This window comes from Suillus bovinus (genome assembly GCF_016758785.1).
Source record: "Suillus bovinus strain UH-Sbo-P2 chromosome Unknown EDB93scaffold_15, whole genome shotgun sequence".
Taxonomy (NCBI): domain Eukaryota; kingdom Fungi; phylum Basidiomycota; class Agaricomycetes; order Boletales; family Suillaceae; genus Suillus; species Suillus bovinus.
The window spans coordinates 42,000-67,472 of NW_024542071.1; the positions used below are offsets into that span (position 1 = coordinate 42,000).

Genomic DNA, 25,473 nt, shown 5'->3' on the forward strand with positions numbered 1-25,473 from the left:
GGAAAAACTGGAAGGTCGCGTCGTAGATGAAGTGCGGGAAAGAGAGGTCCAATTTTAGTAGGTCCTTGTGGGTCCACTCTGTTGTGGAGTTGTTTGCTCTATGGACCGGTTTAGCACAGCTTCTGAACCCCCAAAGTCCACAATCTGCTCTTTCGATGGTCCTTCTACAACCAAACCATGCAGATTTGACGGAAGGTACGCATGATACAAGAGCAGTTGTGATCGACTTACCATGTCGGCCATTGCTCGGGTGTTCATAGAAACAAAACGAGTTTGGCCCTGCCTTGACACCTGCCACAGCGCACAAAGAGTTCTACAAGGCAAAATGCTTGCGTCGACCGATCTCTGGTTTCAGATGACTTGCTTCAACACTGGGTTGTAGGGAACGAAGACCAGAAGACCGGCATAAAAAGGCCACTAGCTTTGCCTAGCCTCGGCGTGGCACCGGGCGGCGACCTTTATCCAGGGACTAACCCTGGAAACGAATTAAACGAATCCCTATTCCTCGACGACGCGCCTTTGACTTGATATTTTCCTTGTTCTTGGGCCATAGCACACAGCTGTACAGCAAGGAGGCTTGTCAGTTTTGCGTAGCTGCCTCACCAATGTTTTCCGTGACACGTTTTCGATCAGTCTATTACCTTTTCAGAACCAAAAACCTAGAACTGACCTAGGCAACACTTTGATCATTAGCGCTGAGAATTACGGAGTTAATCCGCCCCTCGGCTAGGAGGGCCTCGAGGTCGTCTTCTGGAACTTTGCAACCCTTAGGGATCCACAAACATTCAAATTTTGAAAGGAAAACGTATTGTGATACAAATTTCGACCGAGTAGTTAAGTTGCGTTATGATCAAACAGATACTGTAATGCATGCGGAAATATCGTAGCTTGACGCGGATGGACACGACCTTTGAACATCATACAGAATTGCGACACCGACCAGCTTGAAAACACAAAACCTTCGAGGAGCTTAGTAGCCTCCGCCGTAACCGCCGCCGCCGCCGCCATTGTATCCGCCACCGTAGCCGCCGTGACCGCCGCCGCCTCCATATGAGCCTCCACCGCCGCCGTAACCACCTCCACCCCCACCGTAGCCTCCACCTCCGCCTCCCCCACCACTGGGTCTAGCATTGGCCAGGTTGACCCTAAGCCGGCGACCGTCAAGTTCTTGCTCGTTCATCCCATCGATGGCTGCCTGAGCTTCTTCACCGCCAGCGAAGGTGACGAAACCAAAACCACGAGAGCGGCCAGTTTCACGGTCCTTCATTACGATGGCCTAAAAAAAAAAACGCAAACGTGCAACGAGCAGGAGCGCATATAACAATTTTAGTCGCAGAAAAAAAAACCCTTGGGCGATCTGCCATCGTCGCTATCTTTGACTACGATGGGAGATCGCCTCAAATAGATCGCGCACATCAGTGACATTTCCAAAATCTCCGAAGGCCTGTAAGGTAGATAATCAGCATCAAAGACGAAATAATCGTGCAGAAGAACTAACCTGTCTCAAGGAGTCATCCGTCGTGTTCCAACTCAGATTCCTGATCGATATGCCGACATCAGTAAAATCGTTCCAAGACACGATCAAAGCAACATCAACATACCCAACGTAAACTTTTGCCGTCATGATTATGTGTGATGACGAGTAATGCCCTTCCTGAACTATCAGAGTTCAAAAGAACGGGTTGATAACAAAGACAGAATGGGCGATGGATTTTATAGTGGGGTGCTCTGATTTTCAGACTCCCCTAGCTGCTTTGGGACATGCCAACGTGGTTTTTAAGTTTACACATACTTCGCGTTTGGAGTTGCCCTTGCACCTCCCAGATTCTCGTGGTCATTTGACAAAACTTGCATGTGGCCAGAGCACTGGACTGAAAAAGAATTTTGATCAAGCAGCTGATCATCACTCATGCCTCATAGCTCTCGTGGCGCTGCGAAACATTGGTCTCAACGCGGATCTTTACTGATCAAACCTATCACAGGAGTTGCAGTGAAACGCGACAGATCAGTACTTGATATACATACATAGTAAGATGCTTGATTTTTTTCTGATGATGCTAGAGAATTGGGGAATTTCGATGTTTTCATATCAAGCTAATCATGCCCTACTTCCCCTTTCCGACATGTTCTAGACTAATAAACCTGCGATAAGACCCCCTCTCGAACTTTCTTTACCAACTGTCTGTGTCTGATTGAACAGGATGAAATCGTAATTTGGAGACCTTTTGGTGAGATGGGTCAGACTATTTGATCCTAGGATATCCGACATATCTGACCCTCCGACCCCATCCTCAGGTGGGTGTACTCCCGCGCTGGCAGCCTCCAAGGTTCATTAACTGCCATCTGCAAGTAACCTCATGTGCCCCAGATCACAGGCTGTCTTCACGTTGACTTTCTAGCTGAAGCAAGAGGCAGACACAAATGTCCATCGTGAGTTTTAGATGTCATTATAGAAACATAAATTCACTATGGCTTCTAACTTATTCTAGCGCGTCCTTGATAACCCTCGTAACTATTGTCTCTGCAGCGAAACGTCATCCCCCTCCTCAAAAATCCAACGATGCAATCTTCAGGAAACGGGAACTGTTCTCATCACCCCAAGTACCATGCACGTGTGTGCCTTTGAACCAAACCCTCCCTGCTTATCCACTTCTAGTTGTCTTTGCATCCCAAGGTGGGAGTAAAAAGACTGTCCAGACGAATTGTTGCGCGCGACCTCTGCGCATATAATCACCGCATTAGAATCGCTCTTTGACAGCGATGGAACAGGAGGTGATTCATGATAAGGAGCTCCGCAAGACGATCGTAGGCGCTGCACGATTTCATGCACGAGTCTACGTGCAATTCCTTGTCGTCGGAATTCGGGCGATACCCCGAGCGTCAACAAGGTAACCCGCGGAGCGCCTTCTCCAGTGGTTATATCCTGATCCCCACTGGAACCGAGTGGTCCTGGGTTTGAATGCCGTGTCTCTATGGTAGCAGAGGCGAATGCTACGACTTTGCCATCGTATGTGGCTATCAGGCACATGTGCTGAGGCTGTACGAGCAGCTGCACAAAGAATGCGGTAGGGTATGCGATTGGGAGGAGTTTGCTCTTTGGGATCGTAAGCGACCTGCCAGTCAGGGGCTCTGGTGTACAAATGTGAAAGTGTTTCCTCACATGGAGTGCACGAACTTGTGGCATGTCTGAAGACCTCATCATCCGTATGCCGATTCCGTCCGGCAGCAGTAATGACATATCTCCACTATCACTGTCACGTTGAGTCATAGATGATAATACAAATGATGTAAATCACTGGGTTTGTTGCCAAATTGCTGTAGTAGACGAAATCGTAAGGGTGGTTATGGAGAAGACGCTCGCATGAGAGTAGCATTCGGGTTTCAGCTGTGAAATTTTAGTGCGCCTGCATCGGTTACGGGCATTGTCGGCATGAAGTACATTAAGGGTATAGCGCAATGATGTGGTGCAATCGCTTTCCTATTCGCTCCGAACATGAATATATAAGTATGTAGGATACGGAACATTATGTCATCGCAGTGGATTATTGTAACATATGCAGTCCAGTTGTCCTTATGCGGGTAAGACGGATCACGCACCCAAGTGAATGAGGAAGAGAGAACTTTAAACTCTTCCCGTCATGTTATAGACGGACTTGGCCGACGCTTCGAGATATTTCGTTGGCCAGTAAATAATATATGTGCAAATGCCAATCAACAGTGGCAATGAGTCGAGGAGGTAGAAATAGACTTGTCAGGCGAGGGTTAGACCAGACGCCTCAATTTTAGTATCTCCTAACACTCACTTTCATGTGTGACGAGATAGCCGCCGTTGCCTTGACCAAGCTCGGCGACACGATAGATACAGCGAATCTGTATCGCACAACATCAGTGAAGATGTGCGATGAAGTGTGGGTGAAAGGCGCACCATATAGGCTGTTGAAGAGAACATCAGTATCCAAAGAATTGCCCCCCATGGCTCCTCACGGAACAAAAGTCCGTCTCGAACGATACCATGCCACGCATATAAAACCAGGATCATAAAGAACGCAAACGAGATTGTCTGAAGGACTAGACCAGCGAGCAGTATATTCGCGCCCAGCTTTTGACTTGTCGCTGTTTTCGACGCTTCCATACCGCCACCTCCGCCCTGCACAATATCGTGATCAATCCACCGTGCAAAGGAAACAATCAATCAAACTTCAAACCTGTATGAGGAATGTCGTGATATCGCTGATAACGAAGTACCGGGCAACTCTCTCTGGCTTAATCCAAGAGTAGCGTCTATCCACGCAGTTCACGATGAAACGCCCGTAAAGGATGTAATTGAAGGCGAGGTATGCGGCAGGCGGTAACAAGGTGAGGAGCTGTTGAACCATGAAAATCGGGAGAGAATTCGGGTTCGTCGCCATGGGTATGCGCATAAAAAAACCAACGGACATCACTGATTTTAGATGTCAGTGCATATTTCGAGGTGGGTGGTGAAAACTGACAGGTTGAGGCTATAGGGAGACAAAGTCCCCACCATGCCTTGTTCATAAATAAGCGCGTGAAGAGGCAAAGGCTGGCGACAGAGTACAACGCGCCTGCCACAGCTGCAGCGGTTTTGCTTGGGTCATATTCTGGTAAAATGGATTAGACCCAATCTGAAAGATGATACTTTGTGGACTAACTAAATACTGTGGAGACTATTGTCGGCGCTTCGACACTGACTGTGCTGTTGCCGCTAGCTGGTGTGCTTAAATATCAAGTCTAACAGATATTGACAGAATACTGACCTGCCTTTACCGCACCGATGAGAAAGGCGACAATGATCAGAATGTTCACAGATTTCATCCTCCCTATGACCGGAGGCTTGGGTGTCAGAGGGTGATACCAAGATGCTACAACGCTCAAGGGTTATATATACCCCAAATGCGATGATCCAGTATCATTAGACCTTCCCGAAGAAGCAAGAGTAGCTGCGGGAAAAACATTCACGGTTGCAGCTTGTGAAAGATACTGTGTAGGATAACGTTTTGAAGTGATGTGATCAGCGCAGTTGAGAATTGAACGTTGTTCCAAAGGGTTCCTGGAGTGTTGATGACAGTGGTGGAAGCCAATATTATGTATCTCCCGTCGGAAGGGTAACTGAGCACTGCCGGCTGGTGATGTACCACCGTGATGACATCCGATGGGAAAGCAGATTATTATTTGTCAAGTACCGCAGTATGATATGCTCACTAGAACACTGAGATGGAACACATATACGCGATTGATTCAGAAGCAGTTCAAATTACGCGTCAATTGCGATAAAGTGCAGTTCAATTACGGTGACAACAGGACTTACCGCATAACCCCCCGTATCGCAATTAACTGCCTGCCCTCTGCTCTTCTACACATGCTAGAAGATTCAGCCCGACGTTCCTGCCGTCGGAGTCACACGCCAACATCCCACAATATGCAACCATGTCAATGAACCGAGTGATAAATGGATCACATTGATTCGCTGAGCACATGGCTTTCCAAATGGTAGACCTCCCTATCCTGGGAAGTGAAATATAATAAGATTTTGAAATGGAAAAGAGCCAGGTGGTGTAGGATCAGACAATCTACTAGGCCACCGTCTGTCGAATTCAGTGCCGATTCCCGAATATCGAGTGAGCCTAGAAAGCCAAAAATTTGACATCTAAGTTGAATTTTGAACTATGCATGTTATATAGGTGGTCGTCGATTATCAATGATGGATGATACTGACTTACAGTACATACAGCCGGTGACAAGAGATGCCGATTGCCTCGATTCTCGAGTATGACTCAGAAGCCGCCGAATCATGCTGGTCCATGAATTCAGAGCAAGCCTCGCGAGGACGAGTCTGAAATTAACTTGAATTGGCCAGTCACCGGTCAAGGTTCACGCACACACGCATGCTTGGCACAGTTAGCGGAGTTTGAAGTTGCCAGTGGGTTGACAAGCGCCCTGACATCCCGCCACCACCGCCACCTGCCCGCAGCGTCTCACTGAGCACGGATCATGGGCATCGAGTCTGGGGCGGCGGCGGTTTATGGGAACTCGTATAAGCCAGTGTACGGGCAGTTTTATGATCTAAACTCCACTTCAATCAGCCAGACTTGAGTTTGTGCATGCACCTCGATATCAGCTCAGAATATCTTGCACATTTGCAACTCCGTAGCCAAAAAATGGGAGGCCGTCGGATACAATCTGATCTCTATTCTGCAGCAATCCTCCTTTCGATGTATTGTCCTTGGCAAAGGGTCAATTTGGGGCCGTAGCCCAGGGGCTCCCTGCACCAAGACTCAACGTTGCAGGCATTGCATACAAGTATGAATTCCGCTGATTAAGTTGACTCATTTACGATTTGTGTGATCAGGATCCTAGTGGTACGTACCTGAAGGCACCTTTAAAGTCGTCATCGCTTTTCCTTTGACCAGTATTGAGTAAATCGAGTTTTTATTGTTACCTTATAAAACGAGTCAAATACATCATTGAAGGAGTGTCAATATCGATACATAGGTATACTAGCAAAGTTCCATACCATAAGTTCGAGGTTGTGGCAATACAGCAGCGGTGAGGGTATAACACATTACACTAGGTGGGTTAGTCATGAAAAGAAAAGAGTCCGGTTGTCAGCGGTTAAGCCTATGAGGCTTGACAGTCCTTGGCATGTTTCTTCATAGCGTCGCGGCGAGAATAATTCTTGGGACAAAACTTGCATGTCCATCTAACTTGTAGATGGCGGCTAATGATGTGCCGCCCAATGGCGCCTCTTTGCATTGGTTGGTTGCAACCCTGCCAGGAGCAAACAACCTCTTTCTTGTCCTTTCCGTGTATACCGTGAGAGTCGCTAAGATGCATGCCAAGTTTGCGTTTGTCACTCGAAATGGAATGGCCGCATCGTTTACCATCTTCAATCCACGCGCATTCAAAAAGGTCCGCTGGAGTAAGGATGATCAAAGGTTATAACAAAATGTTGGAGAGAAAGACAAACATTGTTCTTGAGACGGCATCATGATAGGTATTGGTTCCATCGACGACTGTGACATCGGCAAGGACGGATGCAATTCACCTGGGTTATACCACAAAGGCTGTCCGCACTGGCTCCTAGTAGCTGAATGAATAGTATGCTCATAGCTCGGTTTGACAGACCAACCGAATATATGCTTGACTTAGGTTGTCATCCTCAAGCGGAAGACACCACAGTTCTTGAGGATAACAAAACGTTCTATCATCTACTGTTTCTGAATGTGATAAAGTAGAGTTCTCGGGAATGAATGTTGTATTATCATGGTGCTGGTGTCCGGAGTTCCTGGAGTTTTGCAATGAGGAACCGACGTAACGATGTCGGGAATGATGACGTACTGCATTACTAAAAACTCTGGAGAAGAGGTGAAGCTACCCGGGAAGCGCTGGTTTGATGGATCATTGACAATGGGTCCAGACCAAGGATTTGAAGTTCTAGGGGTGTGATTTGTGCTATTGTACACGCAACAGCGTCAGACCCTCAAATATCGGCACAGTTAGGTTTCATATATTACCTTGTAGTCCCATGCCATCCGAATACTGCGGCCCCGGCAACTGAGTTAGAGGATTGCATGCAGGCGGTTGATTTCAATTGAATTGAAGGTGGAGGGTTGGGAACGCTTTGTACTATCCATAAGGCTGGCGGGCAACACACTTTATACATTCCCAGATCCGAAATGATCCTTGGCTGCCAATCCACAAATCTACGGGCCTTGGTTGATACAGCTCGCAGAGATGGCTGGTGGCGAACTAAGAAAGGTAATAATAAGTTTCCGACATATTCAGATATTTTGAACTATGAAGTGTTCGGGCATGTGCGCCAATGACAGTAGTTGCCAAGCCGGCATTCGAGTCATCGACGGAAGCGATGGTTCACTAGCATGCACCTTAATGAGCCGAGAGCCATTGAAACAATGGATTTCCACACAGACGTTATCCTCGGGTTTTTGGAACAACGGGTAATGGGAATATCACGTTTGACAGAAAGGAGCCTCAAACCACATAATGGCGTGAGTTTGGGATTGCTGCGTGCAGAACATCTCATCGCGGAATGGTGATGGTACATACGTACACATACACTGGCGGTGGTGGTAGTGGTGGTGGTGATGGTGGGAAGACGCCATTTCTCACAGTCGGCAGATTCAAGCGGAGTGGAAGACCATAGTACGCCACAGCCTTCACACATAATGGGATGGATGAAGGCTTCAAACAGAAGTCTGGGACCGTATGTAGGTGCGCAGGATAGCATTCCCGCACTTGCTGTATAGAACGAAATAAATCAGCTCAATGTGTTGGGTCGTATCATCTACTTTGGGATCGGAAATGAGGGCCTACATTTTTCGGGTGGCTCCTCCGACGCCAGATGGCGCATATGCTATGCCCTAGCACAGTCACGCAGGCCATGGCGCATGGTTATCAGTACCGTTGGCAGCCTGGCCAACCCTTGCACGTAAGTACTGGTGTCCATCCGATTTCTTCCGCCTAGGAGGCGACACAGGTTATGACCAGACACAAGCAATTGGGCGTCCGTGATGTCCGAACATTATTCGAAATAAAGTGGCGCCGTGGGACGTGAGGTGTACATACAAAGTTCGAATACATACATATTATTATAACCTCGCCGCACGAACATTCCCAGGGTCACGCCATGGCGGAGGCGTTATCAATCAGATTCTTGATTATTTCGGCATTTAGTGTTTCAAACTCTACAACAACCACAGCCTCACGTTGGCCTCATGGATCAGTTACTTAAGAATGGTACGAAGACAACATTAGAATACACTGGATTACAGCAACCAAGCAAAGACATGGGTGAAAGATTCAGAGATATGCAATGCTGAAGAAAGATGACGGATATGGTTCCTCTACTTTTGTTGAGCGGAGCCGTAGCGCCATTTACCCCTACTTCTTCAGTGTACCAATGACAGCATCTGGTGCGTATCTTGGAATCACCTACACAGCGAATGAGCCAAAGACAAGGACACGGAATCAGGACAATGTTTCGTACCTTGGGGTCGTGAAGCATGTTGAACTCCTCAGTTGCGTCACGGCCAGCGTAGAGAATAATAGCTTTCTCGCCTCCTGGGTGATCAGGCAAGAACTGTATCGCGAAAATCAGTAAAGTCACATGACTGCAAGGCCTGCGCTTACGGATGTGACGTCCAGCACTTGGCCATTAACAATGACCCAGATATCGTCCTTCTTATTGTGCTTAGCTACATCCGCGGCACTGAATTCCTTTGATAGTGATGATGACTGGGCGGGAACACTTGTGGCAGCAGGCTGTGTAGGCGCAGATGAAGCAGTAGGCTTCGACTCGAGCTGTCCTACGAGTGCACCAAGACGTCCACCTGCCTTCTCTACGATGGCGCTAGTCGCCTGGAGGAGAAAGGCAGCAGCTGAGTCGCCAGATACACGTCCGAAAACAACACATCCAAGCAACGATGAACCACCAAGACGGTTGGCACCATGTACACCACCAGCAACCTCACCAGCAGCGAAGAGACCAGGAATGGGTTTACCATCTTTGCCAATGACGCGTGACTCGGGGTCGATTTCCAAACCACCCATGGTGTAGTGTAATACAGGAGTCATAATTGCGACATTGAAGTAGTCGTTCATGCTCCACTCTGCTGATGAGAAGTACTTCTGGAGTTGAGCAACAGAGTGATGTCTTAGAAAACGGACGTTACCTTCTTGCCAAATGGATCCTTCTTTGCCTTGACACCTGCATTATATGTGTCAAAAGTCTTCTTAAGATATTCAGGCTTGATGCCCATCTCTTTCGCAAGAGCCTCGCCAGAATCGAAACGCTTCATGAGGCCACGACCGACATAGTGCTTGCAGTGCCATTCGATCTCGCTTGAGGCCTGACCGTTCAATATCAAGCGAATGGGATACTGAGGAAGATTATTGGGTAAATGACAAAAAGAAAAAGTTACATTGAAAATACCTTGCCGTTCTCCCACATCTTGCCAGTGACGTAATCGCGATGTTGAAGCTCATCGACGAAACGGTCGCCGTTCTTGTCAAGAAGCAAACCGCCAACACCACGAAGAGCCTCTGCAGCCTAAGAACTTCACTTTTGCGTCAGGCTCGTTAGGGTCAACAAGACCCGTCGGGTGCACTTGCACTTTCTCAAGGTCGATCGCACTCGCACCAATAGCCATAGCAATCTTCTGACCATCACCCGTGCAGTGGTCGCCATTCGTCGTTGGGAGATCATAATATTCGGGACGGTGCTTCTTCAGCAGAGAGTCACCACCAGTGAAATCTGCGGCATAACCACCAGTAGCGAGGACGATGGGGCCGTATGCGGTTTCTGTCTTGCCATTGCGGACATACTCAACGCCCACAACTGCGCCAGACTCGTCTTTTACGAGCTTTGTGACACGGGACTTCTTATAAATCTTCACGCGGTCAGGCTGGCTCACTGCCAAATCCTCCAAGCGTTCCATTTGTGCGTAGGTAATAACCTGTCAGTAGAGAAACGCAGATTAGTATAAGTTCGATACTGAAGGAACGGATATCGATGCTACATACCATACCAGGGAATTGTGCATTCCCTCTGTGTGTGCGAGGCTGGCTGTGACCTCCTAACCGCGCGACCTTTGAGAGGTCAAGGCCGAATTTGTCCTGTAGCCAGTTAACAGCATCGCCTGAGCGACCGGTCAACACACGGATAAGGTCATCGCGAGCAAGTTCACGAGCCTAAAATGCATTGGTGTGGAATTCGGGCACAAATATGAGATCACTCACAGATTTCTTCGTGTCCTCGAAGAAGATCTTTGCGTTATCTGGAATACCAGCCTCCTGCTGCGTCTGGGTACCAGCACCATTGATGCCAGAAGTGGCCTTGGTGGAGTTTCCACCCATGAATCTGCGGAGCTCCGTCAATAACTGTTTCACTCTCGATGTGAATCGTTGTACCCTTGCTTGTCTAGTAGCAATACATTAGCACCACGCTCAAGAAGGGTATGGGCTGCAGAGAGACCGGCAAGGCCACCTCCAACGACAATCACTTGGGACATTGCAATAATTGTTAAGAGTGACGATGGTGGTAAAGAGGGAGTGAGGATGGGGAAGTGGTTCCGGTCAAGTACCTGTAATTACTAACCAATCACAATACGAAAGGTTTAAATTAAAACGAGCATGTGATTGTCGCATTATGTAAGCTTCCGGGTATCAGAAAAAATGGAAATCACGGGGGGCCCACGAGGAGTTGTCATGACCTCCGTCAACCTCCGGAGCTCGTGGATTCTCTCTCCGGGAACATATTCCCGGTCACAAGCAGAATTATTTGTTGCACCAACCATGCAGGGATCGCTTAAAAAAATTCTATTTACGCATAATCTGTGGTATACAGCAGTTGTACACTGCAAAAGATATCGGATGACACAGCTGGCAGTCTGTGCCTTGACTCCCTACTCGCTCGACCCTTCCGCCCTGACAAGTTGATACAACTCCTGGCAACACCTTTCAACGATATCGGTCATGCTCATCTCTTTGCCCTCTTTCTCAGGCTCGATTAAAACAAGACCTTCCACTTTATTTGTCAGGCCCCCATTTTCAACATCACCACCCTCGAATATCTCGCGGTGTGCGTCTAGGTAAGCAGGGAGCACGATCTTCTCCCAGTAGTCAGGGGGGTCTATCCATGCGTCCCCCTCTTCATTATATCGCCCTCCATGAGAGTAGCCGGACAAAGCACGGAGGCGTGTGGAGTTGTTGAAATTAGACACGTCGACACGGGCACAATTGACATTCAGGAAATTATAAAGAGGAGAACAGTTAATAATCATCCGAGTGGAATATGAACGAAGATAGAACGTGAATATTGAAGGACATACTTGCTGTGATGTAAACCTGCCGCGCTTTCCTCCGGTCTTCCAATGACTTGAGTGAGACACGGAGTAAGAAGCGCATATCAAGCTGTTCTATTACTTCCTATGACCATGTCGTGTTGATTCCTCATTCTATGTAGGCATCAATGCTGACGCACCTGATTCCAATACAACAGAAACCCGTCGGCCAAACCCCACACTATATTGATGTGGTCACTCTCCTTGGCTTGATCTTGGATAGCTCTGAAGCGTTCAGCCAGTCGGGTTTGACACTCTGCCTCTATAGGAAAATCCATCTGCTTGTTCAAATGGTCATGGCTTTTATGATCATCTGGTATGCGTCCCGTGTCTTTCACGTGCTTTAAAAAATTGGAAAATCGTGGGTAGTCGATTGCGCAATCTGGAGCATCCCAGTCCTGGTAGCCATGCCTGATGGGAAGTAGTTCTTCAGGCTGCGCGACCACTCAGCGAAAAGATACGATCTATTTTAGCACCCTGCCTTACTGGAGCAAAATCCTGCCATAGATAAGTCAATGTTAATATTCTTTGAGAAATCCACCGACATCCTGGTGCACGATGAAACTATTGGGCAATATGTTCTTCAGATGCTTCGCGAGAGTAGTCTTTCCTGAGCAAGTGGCACCACTTATTGATGTTATAGGGGAGCCAGTCAGTACTTCCTTTGCAAATGTAAAGTGTTCTGAATCACATACCCTAAGCCTACAAGGATAACCTTGGTCTGAATTTCAGCCATCTAAGCCACGACACCAGACAATTCAAAGACGGTGATGGATATACACTGATCAACTATCAGCGATTCCGCAGACCGCCAGCCGAGTCAGCCGAATTCAACTTGCTCAGGGTTGTCACTGGAGAAGCACATGCGGACAATACCGTGTAGGCAGACCTTATATTCCCCACGGTCCAACTTCCCATGGCATGGAGCTAACCACCGATCTCAAGCGCTCACTGACATCTCTCACTGTGATAAGGTCATTGCAGCTCAGAAAGAATAACGTGCAATATAGGGTAAAGTATTTACAATATCAATTCAGGAGTACAGCTCGTCGAATGTCCATCCAAGTCATTGCAAATCTCATGCCTGTCTCTCTGCCCTCTTCTTAACATCTTCTGCATTCTCTGCAACTTTCTGGGCGCCTTCACGTTTCGCCTCATCTGTCTTTGACTGGCCCCATCCAAACCAGCTTTGGCCTGCATCCTTGGCCTCATCTGCGCGTTGTACGACGGCGTCTTTCGTCTCCTCAAATTTTTGTTCGGATGTCTTCCTAGCGTCCGCTAGGGATCTCTCAGCTGCATTCTTGTACTGATTTAATTTTGCTTGTGCTTCATGTGCTGTCTGCCGTGCATGTTCGGTTAGGTCGTAGCGAGCTTCGTCTACTTTTTCGCGGGATCCACTTATTTTCTCTTTAGCTGAGGCCTACGCGTAGCAGGTCAGACAACTCGGTTCACTTGAATGCTCAGGCGACAGACCTTCGCGGCACCATAGCTCTCCTTAGCTTCTTTAAGGCTATCCTCAACCATTGCCTTCTCTGCCTCCCCGACTTGCTTTATATCACCCTGTGCTGCGCGCATCGCCCGCTTCAGGTCCTCTTCATCTCTGCGTTTTTGCTCCTGAAGACTGACGCCCCTGTCGCGGTTGTAGAAATAGTACATTCCCCCGAGTGCCGCAACAGCAGATGCGATAATGAGGCCGTTGTTGTGTCCACCACCATCGGTGGAAGGGCCAACTTTTGGATTGGAGGACGATTGTCCCGCTGGGGGAGGCTGAGTTGCGTACGTCCTACGCGCCTGCAGTTTCATTTAGTTTTGAGAATCATGAAACGCTGATCGACTCACGACAGGAAGGATGACAGTCGGGGCACGGACATGGACAATGCTGGAACGTAAATTGGATGCTCGGTACATTGTGAAGGAAGCGGTATAGATCAAGTGTACAAGTGTGGTGTGTAGTTGGCGTTGGATGAGCGTATGCATTTATATCCAACTCCGGCTCCTAATGACGACAAACACTTGTATGACGTCGATTGGTCACGTGTGCCCGCCTAACCTCGACGCGTCCCTCATCACCCACACCTTCCTTAAAATTATGGTCTAACTGGGGGAGACCATCGTCCACTTAAGCTTTGGGGCTCAAGCGCTCGCACCTCATATTCAAGCTTGAAAGCTTGATGTTTTGCCGGGCGTTCAAGGACCTTCTATCTCGTGCGAGAAGAGATGGATCGTTTGATGATTAAAGCCAAATGGCTTTATTGCTTTATCATCTTTTCTCGAATCACTCGCATCAACTGTTTGCGTACAGCATCATCACTCAGCGATGTCTCGTTCATCAGCGAGGTGACCTGATTTGCTTCAAACGCCAGACGCTCGTGCCTCATTAATCATTATATGAACACGTTCAGCACTGCCTTTATCGATATCCCTCGGTCGTGTGTTTTCCGGGCACTTTGAGCTACTACTGCTTACGATGTCATCGTATGGGAATCAAAACTCACCCCCACTTTAACTCAGTCTCCGTTCTCTATGGTCTATTCAAGCTCTTTTTGATCTATCATCCATCGTAAAACTTTCCCCTCGTGCGCTCGTTCCTGCTGCGCACTTCAGAACAGCTCTACATCGCATTGACCAAGGCAGTAAAACGGCCCCACTCGTTCCATGTTTAAATGGAGCTGCAACGCGTAGGACATTCTCGCCACCTATCATAGTCATACCTCGACATTTATGTAATGATCCGCAGTTTCCACGAGTTGAAGCCAACTGTCCCGGACTCATCTCTCGCTAATTCCCGGTACAGTGCACGCGTGATAGATGCATCGGCGTCTTGGTCTGGATCCTTGTCATCAGGTTGGCTGTCCAGTTCTCAAGTTTGATTTGCTCTGGAGCGAGCGGCTCCTGTAATGTCCATGCTCTGGACACACCAGATAGTAATGAAAATGTCATGGGCAGCTATGAGTGGGATGACTGCTTACATTTTGATGTGTTTCAGATGCCTGTATCACAATCGCCTGTAAAGGAGTGCAGGAGGTGGTCACCTTGTGACATGGGGAGTCCTTACACGCCTCGGGTAGTGGAATCCAGTCAGCATCACCATTGATTGCTTGACCAATTTTCCGATTTTGAAAACGTACTTGATTATCGAGTGCAGACCGCCTCGTGATGTGGGGTATATTTACTATGCTACCATCAGCTCCACCAGCGCCCGAAACGTGAAGGTCAACGTGTTGCTTGTTTGGTGTGCTTTTACTCTCCTTGATGTGGGGCATCTGGAGATTGAAGGAGAGACGACGGGGTACCCAAAGTGCTTTATGTCCATGTCCAGCCCGGAGAATCTAACGTTAAGTGCAGACCCTGGCATTCCAGTCCTTATGCTCGCGAAAAGTTTCGCGAGATCACGCCACAGGGCACGTTGGAGACGTACAAGAAAGCATTGTGATAAGCATGCCGCCATCATCAGCAACAGCGACATCCGTCGCATGTCTTGCTAACCTCGTTTTTATCGATCAAGAAGGCCACGCTTATTACGCTCACCACGTCGGAGATCAGACCAAGGTCTTTGTAACGCAGCGTGATTGAAGAGGTCGTCCGTGGTGCGGAAGGCATGAAAATATTTTTGGACATGTGAGCAAAGAATAAATAGCTCTTCAAATGGTCTTTCATCAGTAAGGCAGAGATAAACATAGCAAATTACATTCACGACTAAAACGAATTTGAATAGTTACGCAAATAAGACGTACCGCACTTCCCTGAACATATCAAAGCTCCGTGTGAATGGGCAGGTCTTCTCTCTTATCGTAAATGTCGTATTTTGGCAAGGTTCTTGCGGCCTGCAATTCTTTGGCCACTTTCTCTGCACCCTCAAACACCCGCAGGAAATTTCCCCCAGTGAGCCCAGCTAGTTCTTGCTTGCTCCATCCGCGTTTGTACAGCTCAGCGATCTGAGAAGTTAGAATAGTCAATCATCGCTTAGAGGCAGAAATATATCGCGTACAAGAGCAGGATACTTTGAAACGTCCTCGAGTCCTTTTGGAGTAACTTGAATCCCATCATAGTCGCTCCCGATCCCGACGCTATGATAACCATTAGATTGGCAGCCGAGCGAGTATCAGTCACAACTCACTGTTTCACTCCAGCAACTTTTGCAATATGCTCAATGTGATCAGCGACAGCTTCGATATCAGCCTCGCCGTCGGCAGCAACAAATGGGCCATTGAAGTTCACCTGCGCAACCATTAAAACCAGGATATTGATTGTTTTCTGGACAGACCATGACAACAGCATCCCTTTGGCCTTCGCCGAAACCGACGAGACTAAGCACTTCGTCAGGCACATTGCGAGCAACGTCATGAATGGCCCTGGCAGACGAATGGGACCAGATGACTGGTGCCTTAGAATGCAACAGCGCTTGTGTTGCAGTCATGTCAGAAGTATGAGATAGATCAACAAGCATCCCAAGTCTGTTCATCTCCTCTACGAGCCTAAAGCCAAGAGGGCTGAGACCGTAGTGCCGTGGGACACTCGGTATCAACATACCGCAGGAGTCGGCAAAAGCGTTGTGACAAGTGTGGGTGAGAGTTACGTAGCGAACTCCAAGCTCGTAGTACTGGCGGAGGACGGCAATAGAGTTCCCAAGTTGATGGGCACTGGTATGACCTCAGAGGAATGGAAGTAGCCAGCGAAGTGGTACTCACCCCTCAACACCCAGAATACTTGCGATTTTGCGGTCTCTTATTGCTGACTTGATGTCACTTGCGCTGACAGTGTATGCAAAATCCTGCGCTAGACATCAGTCAGCATTTCTAACATAAAAGTATATGGAACTTACATTAGGATACTTCGATATCAGGCCCTTTGCGACGTCAATTTGCTCGAGGGTATCTCTATCATTTCGTGTGGTCAGCGAGATGCATTGAGCTCGATAAGGAATATCCAGACCGGACACGCCAGGTAGACTTCAAGAAATTTGGTCCCTCATCTTCAGGGCTTGCACAACTCACATATACAGACCTGATGAAAGTCAGCTTAAGGTGGAATGCAAGGATACTGCTGTATACCAAAAGAATCCTCCGACTTTCCCTTCCTTCAGACGTGGAATATCCACATGCATGGGCATTTGACCATCAAGAGGAACATCGGTGACATTGTTACGCCAGCCAAAGCGAGCAACCATGGGAAGATCTCAAAAGCGGACTGTAAGATAACAAACGGGTTATATGCTGAAGGAAACATACCAATGTGCCCATCCTATGTGTACAGTCAGTGAGGAATGAATGGAGAATATGGGCCAAGAGGCGTACGATGACCGGAGCTATGTCGAGCACACGCTGCGCTGCAAGCTTAGGATCCCGGGGCAGTTTTCCCGACAGTCCAATATCGCTCAGAAAGTTTGGATCAACCAGTGCGACAACTGCAACAACGATGAGCAAAACGGCCAGCACAGACCAGACGATTGCACGGTTGCGAAGTATGCGAGAGTCCCGCTGCGCTGTCTCATTAGCGCTCGAAATTAGAGGTTCGTTTTCACTGCTCATCGTCGTGGACACCCAACAGCCTGCGAACAGAAGTCGCTCCTATACAGACTTATTAACATTTACATAAAAACCGTGTGACGGTCTAATTTAAAGCAATGGCGGTCACGCTGTAAGATTAATCCGGAAATGGCCGTGCCAGCATAGGTCCCATGACTTCTGGGTTCGAAAGAACATGGGAGTGAAGCTAGTGGTCCCCCAACCTGTAAACCAACCTGCCTCTGTCACGAGCACTGAATGCAGTTGAACTTGGTTGCAGTCATGTAATACAGATCATTTACTCACACTAGCTCGTATAATGGCTCAGTGGAAGCCACTGCCTCTAGTTAACAGACCCTTATCCTTGGAGACGGATGTCAAGGACGTAGTTTACCTCACGACGCTTGACTGGATGCTGCGGCTTCGTATTTGCCTCATAGCCAGTCGTTAAATGTCAATTTGGCAACCTGGTAATGATGCAGAAGCTACTAGTATATCCATGGCTTCTACATCGTTATCAAGCAGCCAACCTAGACCGGGACCGTCTGCTGCATGTTTCTCGATAGATCAATGTTAACACACTTGATTGGTTCTCCTTGCCAATCTGCCACGTTTTGGTACACCAAAGCTTCGTCGTTCTGTCAAATGAACCAGTGGCCAGCATCGTACCATCTGGAGAAAGTTCCACTGAGGAGACCCCATGGGAGTGGGGTTTGATGGGTTGGGTGATGCATTCGCCAGTTTTTCCGTGGAGTCGGACGATGAGCTCTCCATTTTCATCACCGCTTGCTATTTTTTGACCATCTCGCGATACCGCCAATGCCTTCACCCTACCGCTATGCCCTTCCATCTTCTTCAACACAACACCTGTCTCCAAGTCCCACAGACGAAGTGTCTTGTCGAACGAGCCCGTAACCATTCGTCGCTTAGTGGGGAACACTACGACTGCGTTTACGGTCCCCTCATGATCTTCAAAAACTCGAAGGGGTGTTGAGCCTGGAATGAGCTGCAAAATTTTACTGGAGGTTGATGGTGTCGGGAACCGTCGAGGCATTGTGGGTAAGCTGCAGAGGTGCGTGTATTGAGCGTTTTTATATGACTACCATGCATACCTTCTCCATGACCATAGACCCAGAAGGCAATTTGCCATCACCGTTCCAGCAAGAATATTTGCTCCCTAACAGTCATGACTCATGACTTCCTTTTTCGGCCGCACTGTGTACATGCGTCCGACTCGGACTCATATCTCCATGATATATTTCAAGTGCAGTTACTACTTCCCGTCGCTCGAATGGGGCTGAGCAGTAAAATCTGTCCAAGCGACTTAGGTTGCCGCATGAATATCATTGTTTCTCGTGTCGAGCAGTTTCTTAAACACTTCTGAGTCATTACGTGACTTGTCCGAGTGCACATAGCTCACCGCAAATATCGTCTCCCTCATCTCGTCGATTCCAGGGATCTGCCCGTATAAGGTCTAAGGACTCACAATCCCTCACTTTACGACTCACTGTAGATCAGTATGATCTCAAGAGAGTACGGTGCGTCTTGAATCTTGATCCCCGTGCTTTCCAGGGTCTGAAAGGATACTGACGATAAAATGAATTATATACACTGATAATTGTATTTTCACTTTGCTTACTAGCAGCACTTGCACACCATGGCTTCTCAGCGTATTTCGTCGTCTTTCGCTTGACCTCTCGCGGACTTCATCGAGTTCGGTAACTGAGCGCAAAAGAGCTCTCCCCCAGAATTCTGTCTTCCTCTAATGATAGTATACCCTCACAGTGCTCTGCGTACATGCGTCTCTGTCTCTCATCTCCACTGCTCCCCTTTACACACTGTAAGGTTCTGTGTGAAGCCGCGAAGTATGGGTTTTCAATAGCTACAATTTGAATAAGGTATGTAGAAATAAGTGGTGCTTAAAGGCAACTTGAAAGAGTCATAAGTAATGAACGGAAACTCAGGCCACTACACATCTAAAAGTATTTTGGAGAAATACTTCTTCACACCTTCTGCACCATGTACAATCGCCCCAACCACTCCGTCCGGCCGTATCACGAACACCCTCGTCTGACTAGCTTCCACGAGGTAAGCCGAATAAGCGTGGCCCTCCTGATCAACAAGAACGACGTCAGCACAGGATGCAACAGTAGCACCTGTCGCTGATGAAGGCAGAACGACTGCTGATTGCACGATGCTTGTGTCGTATTCCTCCAGCGCACCCAAAATCAGGGTAGCATCTGCGTGACTCGGCGCGAACACAAGCACAGTGTGATACCAAGGTCTGTACAGACTAAAAAGCGTCTTCACATCGGATTCTCCACCTCCCACCTGGACCAGATTTGGTGCATCAGGTGCCCTATCTCCAGCCTCCAGCTGCCCCTCGTCAAGTACCCCATACGCATTGATAGGCTTTCCTGGAACTGCAAACTCGTCGAGGACGATGTCGCTGAATCGGCAATTAATACCAAGCATGGTAAGGATGGGGCCTCGTGTGATGGCTATGTTGCCTGCCTTTATTGCGTTGTTGAGAATCGTGGTGGTCATCTCAAGCATCTCGGAGATGACAGGCAAACGCTCGGCATTATACGTCTCAAGAAGAGACTTTTCGGCGAGTCCTTTTTCGACGAGGGCAAGCTTCCAACCTAGATTGAACTGGTATATAGTCAGTAGAGTCATACATACTGCATTGGCAAGACATACAGCATCTTGTACACCTGAATTGAGTCCCTGTTCAGAGATAGATGAGTAGGTATCATCATTTGATAAGAGCGCACACACCTGACCACCGGTTGGACTGTGGACACTGAAAATATGTCAGAACCGGACTGGTAAGAAAGCATTCAAAGATACACATACTGAGCAGCATCTATTTTCCGTCAGCACAGGTACATAATTCAGAAAGTAGAACTACATACCTCCCACGACAAAAACTCGGCCCTCGCTGAACTTGTTTACCATGCGGATGTTGGCCCTAAAATAAATGAACAAACGAACATCGAGGAAGCGTCGAGATAATCAAATAAGACACACCTGAATTCGCTCACCCACGAAAGCTTGTTGAACGTGACTTCAATTGGTATCGCTGATGCGATAGTCTTGAAAATCAGCTCCTCACTCTGAGCGATCTTTATCAGGTCTGGATCATTGTTCATGATAATAAATTGCCAGCCATCCTCGCCAATTTCGTCTGTTGGACGTAAGAAAAGGCTACCAAGCGTCAATATACACATCCACAAGTCTTGAGAGAAACTGGACATACCCTCGTTCAAAGGTTCCAAATTGGTGCCAATACTTTCAATACAATATCAGAAAATTCCTTCACGAGGCAAGTAGAAATCAGACGCACCGCTCTATCAAGACCAACGCCATTTAAACAAATATCTCCCAAGACCAGTCGGACATCACCTCTAGTCTCACCCAAAAACGTGAGCCCGAGCTGTTTGCGCACGATGCCTGTAAACCACAACTCAGACTCATCCCACTGCATTTGAATTCGAACGCAACTCACCTTTAGCACCATCAGCGCCGATCACCCACTTAGCATCGAAAGTCTCCGATATGCCGTCCTTTGATAATACAGCCGTCACACCTTCGTCGGACTGCTCGAAAGAACGCAATTCAGTGCCCATCTCGACAGTGCACGAGAATTTCTCTAGGTGGCGTCGCAGAATCACATCTAAGAGTTGCTGACCTATCAGCTTTGGAATGTGCTACAGCGCAAAAAAACCATCAGCATGGGTGCTTGCAAGATGACGATTATTTACAGCACGTACAAATGGTATCGCAGGGGTACGTTCCATATGCGGGACCAGCAAAGAATCTGTCGGAGATTCTAACGTTCCAGGCTTGTGTGAACGGATTGTAGGGATGGGTTTCGCTAGCTCATTGACTTCTGGCACATTCAGGAAGTTAAATAGTTCGAAGGAGCGTGGCTATATGGTACATTGAATGAGAAAAAAGAGCATCAGAGAAGTGACGTCGTGACAAACCCAAATTCCGGGACCACGCTGTCCGATTCGAGGGTTGGGGTCTTTGTCGATGATGCGAACTGAGATGCCGTTCTGGAGGAGCGTTAACGCTGCCACTAGACCTGCTGGCCCAGCGCCTACCTAAGGAAGAGGAATTCAGTTGAGGCGCGGCCATCGATCATATGCATTTCACTTACGACTAGCACGGGAGGACGAGTAGAATTCATGTGTAGAGTTCAGAAATTTTGGATCAGAATAATGGACAGTCACATCTTATAAGATAAGGGACTGCCGATGGCAGTTCATCATACTTCAGCATGTGCCCTCCCACTCAGTGCCGAAGCTAATACAAAGGAACAGCACTGTCAGATGATTTGTCAAAACGCTTACCAGTGACTCCATGCAGCCGTAGAGGCCGGACGCATTGCCATGGCTATGATATGTGTTGACTTCGAGCATCAGATGCCATATTAGTATTGATGTCTGTTCCCGGGTCTAAAGTGCCTTGCGGCGTGTTGGTTGCCACTAGGTCTAGACAATCGCACTTCGGGAGTTCTACATATTCTGATTCCAAAGTTGTGCAAACCAAAATGTGTTTGAGTTAGAAATTGGCGACTAGCACCTCTAGGGGAATGATTGAATGAGGCAGGCCGCCAGAGTAACCCGGCAATGGTGTATGTACAAAGAGCTACAAACAACCCTACATGGTCAAGGCAACACTGCGACTTGCGTTTACACCCTTGGTCGCTTCAAGCACAACGGATCGCGAGCCTGCGAGCGTTGACGGGTGAAGCCGGGCCTTCGTAGCGTTACCATGTGGAGATTCTCCCCCACAGTGCTTCCCCTATAGCGAAGCACTGTGGTCCGTGTACTCCTCTTAAGACGAGACTTCGAAGATTCTCGTTTGTCTCGTTTTCTCTTCTCAATCCCATCTTCCAGTGCGACGCGCGTTCGATTTTTTCGTTGTTTTTGGTTTGGACTTGTGTCTCCTTCAGGCCCGAGGGCTGCTCACGTCCTAGATCAAAACGCGCTCAGAAGGTCTGTCCTTTGTTCTCGGATCCCGATTCTGAAATTTTAGTCTTCAATCATTCTCTTCTCGGGATTCTCGCTTCGAGCACAAACCCGACGCTTTCTTGCGTCGGTCTGGCAAACCACACAAAAACCGAGTCCATAGCATCTAACCCTGCTTTGATTCGTTCTTGTTTTCTCCCGCGCTACTGGCGCAAAAAGTCATTTCTCTCAGCGTTGGAAATGTATACTCCGCACAACATCTACCTACTTAGCACTTGTGAGCTCGTTCACACGAAGCTCCCCCTCCTCATTCTCCACGCTTTACAACGCAATATACGAAGGCTTTATAATTTTTAAAAACTGGAAGGGGTCTAAAATGAGCTGTGATTCTTACATGAGGTTGATAGGCACGGTCGAGGAGGAATGTTGGGAGCCTTTCTCTAAGCTTCGGACATGTGTAGTATCGGACGCTGTTATGCCATTGTACCACGCTAACCTAACTCAGTCTCAATTCCATATATGCATGACACAAGGCAGTTCTTCATTACTGTTACAACAGGCATGAATTTAGAGCTTACCGGCAACTCAGAGCTCGACAACTTGTAGCATTTTAATGGCGCAAGCTAACAACATGCCTTACGTAAAAGGCACATGATACGGAGTCTTGCAGATAGGTAGGTTTCCCACAGCATAGTAACCGGGCCCGTAAGACCCTTTATGCCGTAGGCACCGAAAAGTGTCGCCTAGCATTTATGTTCATCAGTTCAAGTACTGATGCCAGTCATAATGGGCGTGTCACTGTTCACGATTTATTCAGAGAAACACGTACCTTACAAGTCGGCGTACTGCAAAATGCTCGTTTGGATCAGGCGGCGCAGGTCCGCATTCCCTACTGACATCGACGGTAATGATATTGGTTGTTATGGTGTTTGAATCATTCATCATTTGCATAGATCAAATCAGCTCGCTCCTTTAAAACTTAAACCACAATATGGTTCCTATGGACTAGGGGAATCGACCCTCGTGTTCAATTGGGCATCGAGGAATTAATAGTTGTCAAGAAACGATGACTTGGAGACGCTTGCTTTTCCTCGAAGGCCGTTTGTACGCGAATTCCGAACGAAAGCCCGACGCTTTGAGGCTGGCACTACGAAGCAATCGTCATCAAGTTTAATGTTATTTTCGAGCGTCCTTACCTGGAACTGATGGCTACCACACTGTACATCAAATCACAGCCTTCATCTGTGTCTTGTTGTCGTGAATGTGGAATCTAGTGCTCCGTATTGTATGTTATATGGGTTTGTCCTTTAGATTTTCTTATTTGTAATTGTAATCGTGAAATAATCACCCATGCCACTAAATATTGATGAACATCTTACTGAATTGGCAGGCCATTGAGAGACTCGACGCTCGGATGCTTGGATGCCGTTGGACAAAATGCAAGTGACGGGCCAAGTCGTCCGGTGGCCTTTATGTGAGGGCGAGAGCTGCACAGTCCGTTCTGAGGATAATAGAGTGTGACTTTTCTAGAGAACTCTTTTACTCATTGGTTGAAAGGCACTAAGTCATTGTGACCGACCTAATAGGCCTGGTGATTTAGGGCATCCTTCGAAAAAGCCTTTGACTGTCCCTCCGTTTCTCTCTATCCACGATGGTCGAGTCTCTCAATGGCCTGCCAATTCAGTGTGATGTTCATCTGATTTCACAATTACGATTACAAATAAGAAAATCTAAAGGACAACCCCATATAACATACAACACGGAGCACTAGACTCCACACTCATGACAACAAGACGCAGATGGAGGCCGTAATTTGATGTACAGTGCGGTAGCCATTAGTTCCAGCTAAGAACACTCGAAAATAAATAACATCGAACTTGATGACGATTGCTTCGTAGTGCCAGCCTCAAAGCGTCGGACTTTCGTTCGGAGTTCGCGTACAAACGGCCTTCGAGGAAAAGCAAGCGTCTCGTCGTCGTGCCCAATTGAACACGAGGGTCAATTCCCCCTAGTCCGTAGAACCATATTGTGGTTTACAGGAGCGAACTGATTCGATCTATGCAAATGGTGAGAATGAATTCAAACACAACAACGACCAGTGTTTACCGTCGATGTCAGTAGGGAATGCGGACCTGCGCCGTCTGATCCAAACGAGCATTTTGCGGTACGCCGACTCGTAAGGGATATGTTCCTCTGAACGAATCGTGAACGGAGACACGCCCATTATTCCTCTGAGTGTCGCGTGCGCGACCTGAATTACCAAGAGCATTAGTGAAAGCGTTAGCCAGAATGGAAATCAGATCTACCTCCGTCAGAGCGATGATCTGCATGGAAATATCATAATCAGTCGACTGTCAGAGATAACTAATGACAGATATAAGACCTTTTCCCCATAGGGCCGCAGTTCGTAGTCTTCTAAACGGTCGAATTTTAAGATTTCGTCCATAGCGTACAGAAAGTTGTCTAGCGTACTCAAACGCCTGGCTAGGCGTTTGAAGACAGTTTTATTGTCAAGTGAACGTATGTCGTTAGACATGACGATTGACAGTAAAAATCAGGTAAGAGTAATGGAAAAATGGAAAGAGATGGAAGGAAGGGAAAGGTTTTCAGCACGAAATATATAGTGCTTGGATCCTTGTGACCACAAATTTTAAAGGCGCTTGCCACAGGCCATGTAAGCGCGTCAAAAGAACAAATATGAACATGACAACATAGCTGCGGTGCATTTCGTAAACTCTGCTAGTGGAGCGTCTTTGTGGCATGATGCATGATTGTCCTTTGTTTATTTTACCCCGTTCGCGTCCTCCTAGCAGTTCCTAAAATGGGAAATACACGATGTGGACGATTAGGGAAGTGACAGTGGCGCATGTGAACAGGTGCTATGATACGGCCTACTTTGGGGTTCTTGAATGAAGGCCATGAATATATACTCGAACCAAGAGGCTTTGCAAAGCAAGTTCTTACAATAACGTGAGCCAACAACGCTAAAACCAGCACAGAAGGGCCTACCAAATCATGTGATAGGAGAGCAAATTCCAATGATACTACTTGTGCAATCGAACGACGCAGGGTTCCTGGTCCGATATTCTGTCCCAGGCTGAGGGCCAT

At 47.7% G+C, this 25,473-nt stretch overlaps 10 protein-coding genes across 10 annotated transcripts; all 10 read right to left on the reverse strand.

Annotated features, from left to right (window-relative positions):
* Positions 1 to 970: 970 nt before the first annotated feature.
* On the reverse strand, positions 971 to 1,624 carry EDB93DRAFT_1239628 (putative heterogeneous nuclear ribonucleoprotein G; the record flags this gene model as incomplete). The annotated part of the gene is made up of 4 exons (XM_041451664.1): positions 971 to 1,276; positions 1,415 to 1,444; positions 1,499 to 1,538; positions 1,602 to 1,624. 4 exons carry the CDS (start codon positions 1,622 to 1,624, stop codon positions 971 to 973), a joined length of 399 nt encoding a protein of 132 aa, XP_041309489.1.
* A 616-nt stretch (positions 1,625 to 2,240) lies between these two features.
* Positions 2,241 to 3,452, reverse strand: EDB93DRAFT_206275 (acyl-CoA N-acyltransferase). The gene is made up of 3 exons (XM_041455696.1): positions 3,297 to 3,452; positions 3,161 to 3,251; positions 2,241 to 3,094 (listed from the first exon to the last, which is right to left on the reverse strand). The coding sequence occupies exons 2-3, from the start codon at positions 3,236 to 3,238 to the stop codon at positions 2,570 to 2,572; spliced, it is 603 nt and encodes a 200-aa protein (XP_041309490.1). The 5' UTR covers positions 3,239 to 3,251; positions 3,297 to 3,452; the 3' UTR covers positions 2,241 to 2,569.
* Positions 3,399 to 5,001, reverse strand: EDB93DRAFT_206120 (RTA1 like protein-domain-containing protein). Its single transcript, XM_041455695.1, has 7 exons — positions 4,776 to 5,001; positions 4,671 to 4,727; positions 4,491 to 4,619; positions 4,206 to 4,441; positions 3,926 to 4,147; positions 3,804 to 3,870; positions 3,399 to 3,747 (listed from the first exon to the last, which is right to left on the reverse strand). The coding sequence occupies exons 1-7, from the start codon at positions 4,831 to 4,833 to the stop codon at positions 3,623 to 3,625; spliced, it is 894 nt and encodes a 297-aa protein (XP_041309491.1). The 5' UTR covers positions 4,834 to 5,001; the 3' UTR covers positions 3,399 to 3,622.
* Positions 5,002 to 6,358: 1,357 nt separating this feature from the next.
* Positions 6,359 to 7,476, reverse strand: EDB93DRAFT_206530 (uncharacterized protein). The gene is made up of 4 exons (XM_041455697.1): positions 7,357 to 7,476; positions 7,148 to 7,303; positions 6,986 to 7,098; positions 6,359 to 6,932 (listed from the first exon to the last, which is right to left on the reverse strand). Exons 1-4 carry the CDS (start codon positions 7,359 to 7,361, stop codon positions 6,637 to 6,639), a joined length of 570 nt encoding a protein of 189 aa, XP_041309492.1. The 5' UTR covers positions 7,362 to 7,476; the 3' UTR covers positions 6,359 to 6,636.
* Positions 7,477 to 8,652: 1,176 nt separating this feature from the next.
* Positions 8,653 to 11,122, reverse strand: EDB93DRAFT_1133876 (FAD binding domain-containing protein). Its single transcript, XM_041449051.1, has 9 exons — positions 10,948 to 11,122; positions 10,777 to 10,897; positions 10,561 to 10,728; positions 10,128 to 10,493; positions 9,971 to 10,087; positions 9,711 to 9,917; positions 9,169 to 9,663; positions 9,026 to 9,118; positions 8,653 to 8,970 (listed from the first exon to the last, which is right to left on the reverse strand). Exons 1-9 carry the CDS (start codon positions 11,046 to 11,048, stop codon positions 8,920 to 8,922), a joined length of 1,719 nt encoding a protein of 572 aa, XP_041309493.1. The 5' UTR covers positions 11,049 to 11,122; the 3' UTR covers positions 8,653 to 8,919.
* A 214-nt stretch (positions 11,123 to 11,336) lies between these two features.
* On the reverse strand, positions 11,337 to 12,803 carry EDB93DRAFT_1133879 (uncharacterized protein). The gene is made up of 6 exons (XM_041449052.1): positions 12,575 to 12,803; positions 12,425 to 12,506; positions 12,366 to 12,377; positions 12,020 to 12,313; positions 11,868 to 11,964; positions 11,337 to 11,686 (listed from the first exon to the last, which is right to left on the reverse strand). Exons 1-6 carry the CDS (start codon positions 12,613 to 12,615, stop codon positions 11,442 to 11,444), a joined length of 771 nt encoding a protein of 256 aa, XP_041309494.1. The 5' UTR covers positions 12,616 to 12,803; the 3' UTR covers positions 11,337 to 11,441.
* Positions 12,804 to 13,845, reverse strand: EDB93DRAFT_1133889 (uncharacterized protein). The gene is made up of 3 exons (XM_041449053.1): positions 13,719 to 13,845; positions 13,353 to 13,670; positions 12,804 to 13,299 (listed from the first exon to the last, which is right to left on the reverse strand). Exons 1-3 carry the CDS (start codon positions 13,785 to 13,787, stop codon positions 12,958 to 12,960), a joined length of 729 nt encoding a protein of 242 aa, XP_041309495.1. The 5' UTR covers positions 13,788 to 13,845; the 3' UTR covers positions 12,804 to 12,957.
* A 1,622-nt stretch (positions 13,846 to 15,467) lies between these two features.
* EDB93DRAFT_1133893 (membrane dipeptidase-domain-containing protein) lies at positions 15,468 to 17,447 on the reverse strand. Its single transcript, XM_041449054.1, has 10 exons — positions 17,174 to 17,447; positions 17,108 to 17,120; positions 16,931 to 17,054; positions 16,812 to 16,883; positions 16,702 to 16,756; positions 16,568 to 16,650; positions 16,144 to 16,519; positions 15,997 to 16,097; positions 15,868 to 15,946; positions 15,468 to 15,814 (listed from the first exon to the last, which is right to left on the reverse strand). Exons 1-10 carry the CDS (start codon positions 17,405 to 17,407, stop codon positions 15,632 to 15,634), a joined length of 1,320 nt encoding a protein of 439 aa, XP_041309496.1. The 5' UTR covers positions 17,408 to 17,447; the 3' UTR covers positions 15,468 to 15,631.
* Positions 17,448 to 19,124: 1,677 nt separating this feature from the next.
* EDB93DRAFT_1327178 (FAD binding domain-containing protein) lies at positions 19,125 to 21,634 on the reverse strand. The gene is made up of 12 exons (XM_041455076.1): positions 21,552 to 21,634; positions 21,376 to 21,495; positions 21,160 to 21,318; positions 20,895 to 21,096; positions 20,733 to 20,839; positions 20,646 to 20,677; positions 20,417 to 20,593; positions 20,302 to 20,357; positions 20,243 to 20,252; positions 20,165 to 20,189; positions 20,087 to 20,113; positions 19,125 to 20,038 (listed from the first exon to the last, which is right to left on the reverse strand). The coding sequence occupies exons 1-12, from the start codon at positions 21,579 to 21,581 to the stop codon at positions 19,352 to 19,354; spliced, it is 1,632 nt and encodes a 543-aa protein (XP_041309497.1). The 5' UTR covers positions 21,582 to 21,634; the 3' UTR covers positions 19,125 to 19,351.
* Positions 21,635 to 24,267: 2,633 nt separating this feature from the next.
* On the reverse strand, positions 24,268 to 25,127 carry EDB93DRAFT_207098 (uncharacterized protein). Its single transcript, XM_041455698.1, has 4 exons — positions 24,749 to 25,127; positions 24,672 to 24,689; positions 24,472 to 24,616; positions 24,268 to 24,421 (listed from the first exon to the last, which is right to left on the reverse strand). The coding sequence occupies exons 1-4, from the start codon at positions 24,899 to 24,901 to the stop codon at positions 24,399 to 24,401; spliced, it is 339 nt and encodes a 112-aa protein (XP_041309498.1). The 5' UTR covers positions 24,902 to 25,127; the 3' UTR covers positions 24,268 to 24,398.
* Between the last annotated feature and the right edge of the window lie 346 nt (positions 25,128 to 25,473).

Coding starts and splice junctions, on each gene's coding strand:
- EDB93DRAFT_206275 (XM_041455696.1), bottom strand. CDS start 3,238: ATGTCATTACTGCTGCCGGACGGAATCGGCATACGGATGATGAGGTCT. Junction 3,095..3,160: donor CACAAGTTCGTGCACTCCAT/GTGAGGAAACAC, acceptor ACGATCCCAAAG/AGCAAACTCCTCCCAATCGC.
- EDB93DRAFT_206120 (XM_041455695.1), bottom strand. CDS start 4,833: ATGAAATCTGTGAACATTCTGATCATTGTCGCCTTTCTCATCGGTGCG. Junction 4,620..4,670: donor AATAGTCTCCACAGTATTTA/GTTAGTCCACAA, acceptor CCATTTTACCAG/AATATGACCCAAGCAAAACC. Junction 4,148..4,205: donor TCACGACATTCCTCATACAG/GTTTGAAGTTTG, acceptor GATATTGTGCAG/GGCGGAGGTGGCGGTATGGA.
- EDB93DRAFT_206530 (XM_041455697.1), bottom strand. Junction 7,099..7,147: donor CTAAGTCAAGCATATATTCG/GTTGGTCTGTCA, acceptor TTCAGCTACTAG/GAGCCAGTGCGGACAGCCTT. Junction 6,933..6,985: donor GATGCCGTCTCAAGAACAAT/GTTTGTCTTTCT, acceptor TCCTTACTCCAG/CGGACCTTTTTGAATGCGCG.
- EDB93DRAFT_1133876 (XM_041449051.1), bottom strand. CDS start 11,048: ATGTCCCAAGTGATTGTCGTTGGAGGTGGCCTTGCCGGTCTCTCTGCA. Junction 10,729..10,776: donor TCGAGGACACGAAGAAATCT/GTGAGTGATCTC, acceptor AATGCATTTTAG/GCTCGTGAACTTGCTCGCGA. Junction 8,971..9,025: donor ACATGCTTCACGACCCCAAG/GTACGAAACATT, acceptor TTCGCTGTGTAG/GTGATTCCAAGATACGCACC.
- EDB93DRAFT_1133879 (XM_041449052.1), bottom strand. CDS start 12,615: ATGGCTGAAATTCAGACCAAGGTTATCCTTGTAGGCTTAGG. Junction 12,507..12,574: donor GTTATCCTTGTAGGCTTAGG/GTATGTGATTCA, acceptor AACATCAATAAG/TGGTGCCACTTGCTCAGGAA. Junction 11,687..11,867: donor GCAGGTTTACATCACAGCAA/GTATGTCCTTCA, acceptor GATATAATGAAG/AGGGGGACGCATGGATAGAC.
- EDB93DRAFT_1133889 (XM_041449053.1), bottom strand. CDS start 13,787: ATGTACCGAGCATCCAATTTACGTTCCAGCATTGTCCATGTCCGTGCC. Junction 13,671..13,718: donor CGACTGTCATCCTTCCTGTC/GTGAGTCGATCA, acceptor ATGAAACTGCAG/GCGCGTAGGACGTACGCAAC. Junction 13,300..13,352: donor AGAGCTATGGTGCCGCGAAG/GTCTGTCGCCTG, acceptor TGCTACGCGTAG/GCCTCAGCTAAAGAGAAAAT.
- EDB93DRAFT_1133893 (XM_041449054.1), bottom strand. CDS start 17,407: ATGAGCAGTGAAAACGAACCTCTAATTTCGAGCGCTAATGAGACAGCG. Junction 16,757..16,811: donor AAGTCTACCTGGCGTGTCCG/GTCTGGATATTC, acceptor ACGAAATGATAG/AGATACCCTCGAGCAAATTG. Junction 15,947..15,996: donor AAAGTTGCTGGAGTGAAACA/GTGAGTTGTGAC, acceptor TGGTTATCATAG/CGTCGGGATCGGGAGCGACT.
- EDB93DRAFT_1327178 (XM_041455076.1), bottom strand. CDS start 21,581: ATGAATTCTACTCGTCCTCCCGTGCTAGTC. Junction 21,496..21,551: donor CTCGTCCTCCCGTGCTAGTC/GTAAGTGAAATG, acceptor CCTCTTCCTTAG/GTAGGCGCTGGGCCAGCAGG. Junction 20,840..20,894: donor CGGCGCTGATGGTGCTAAAG/GTGAGTTGCGTT, acceptor TGTGGTTTACAG/GCATCGTGCGCAAACAGCTC.
- EDB93DRAFT_207098 (XM_041455698.1), bottom strand. CDS start 24,901: ATGTCTAACGACATACGTTCACTTGACAATAAAACTGTCTTCAAACGC. Junction 24,422..24,471: donor ATTCCCTACTGACATCGACG/GTAAACACTGGT, acceptor CCATTTGCATAG/ATCGAATCAGTTCGCTCCTG.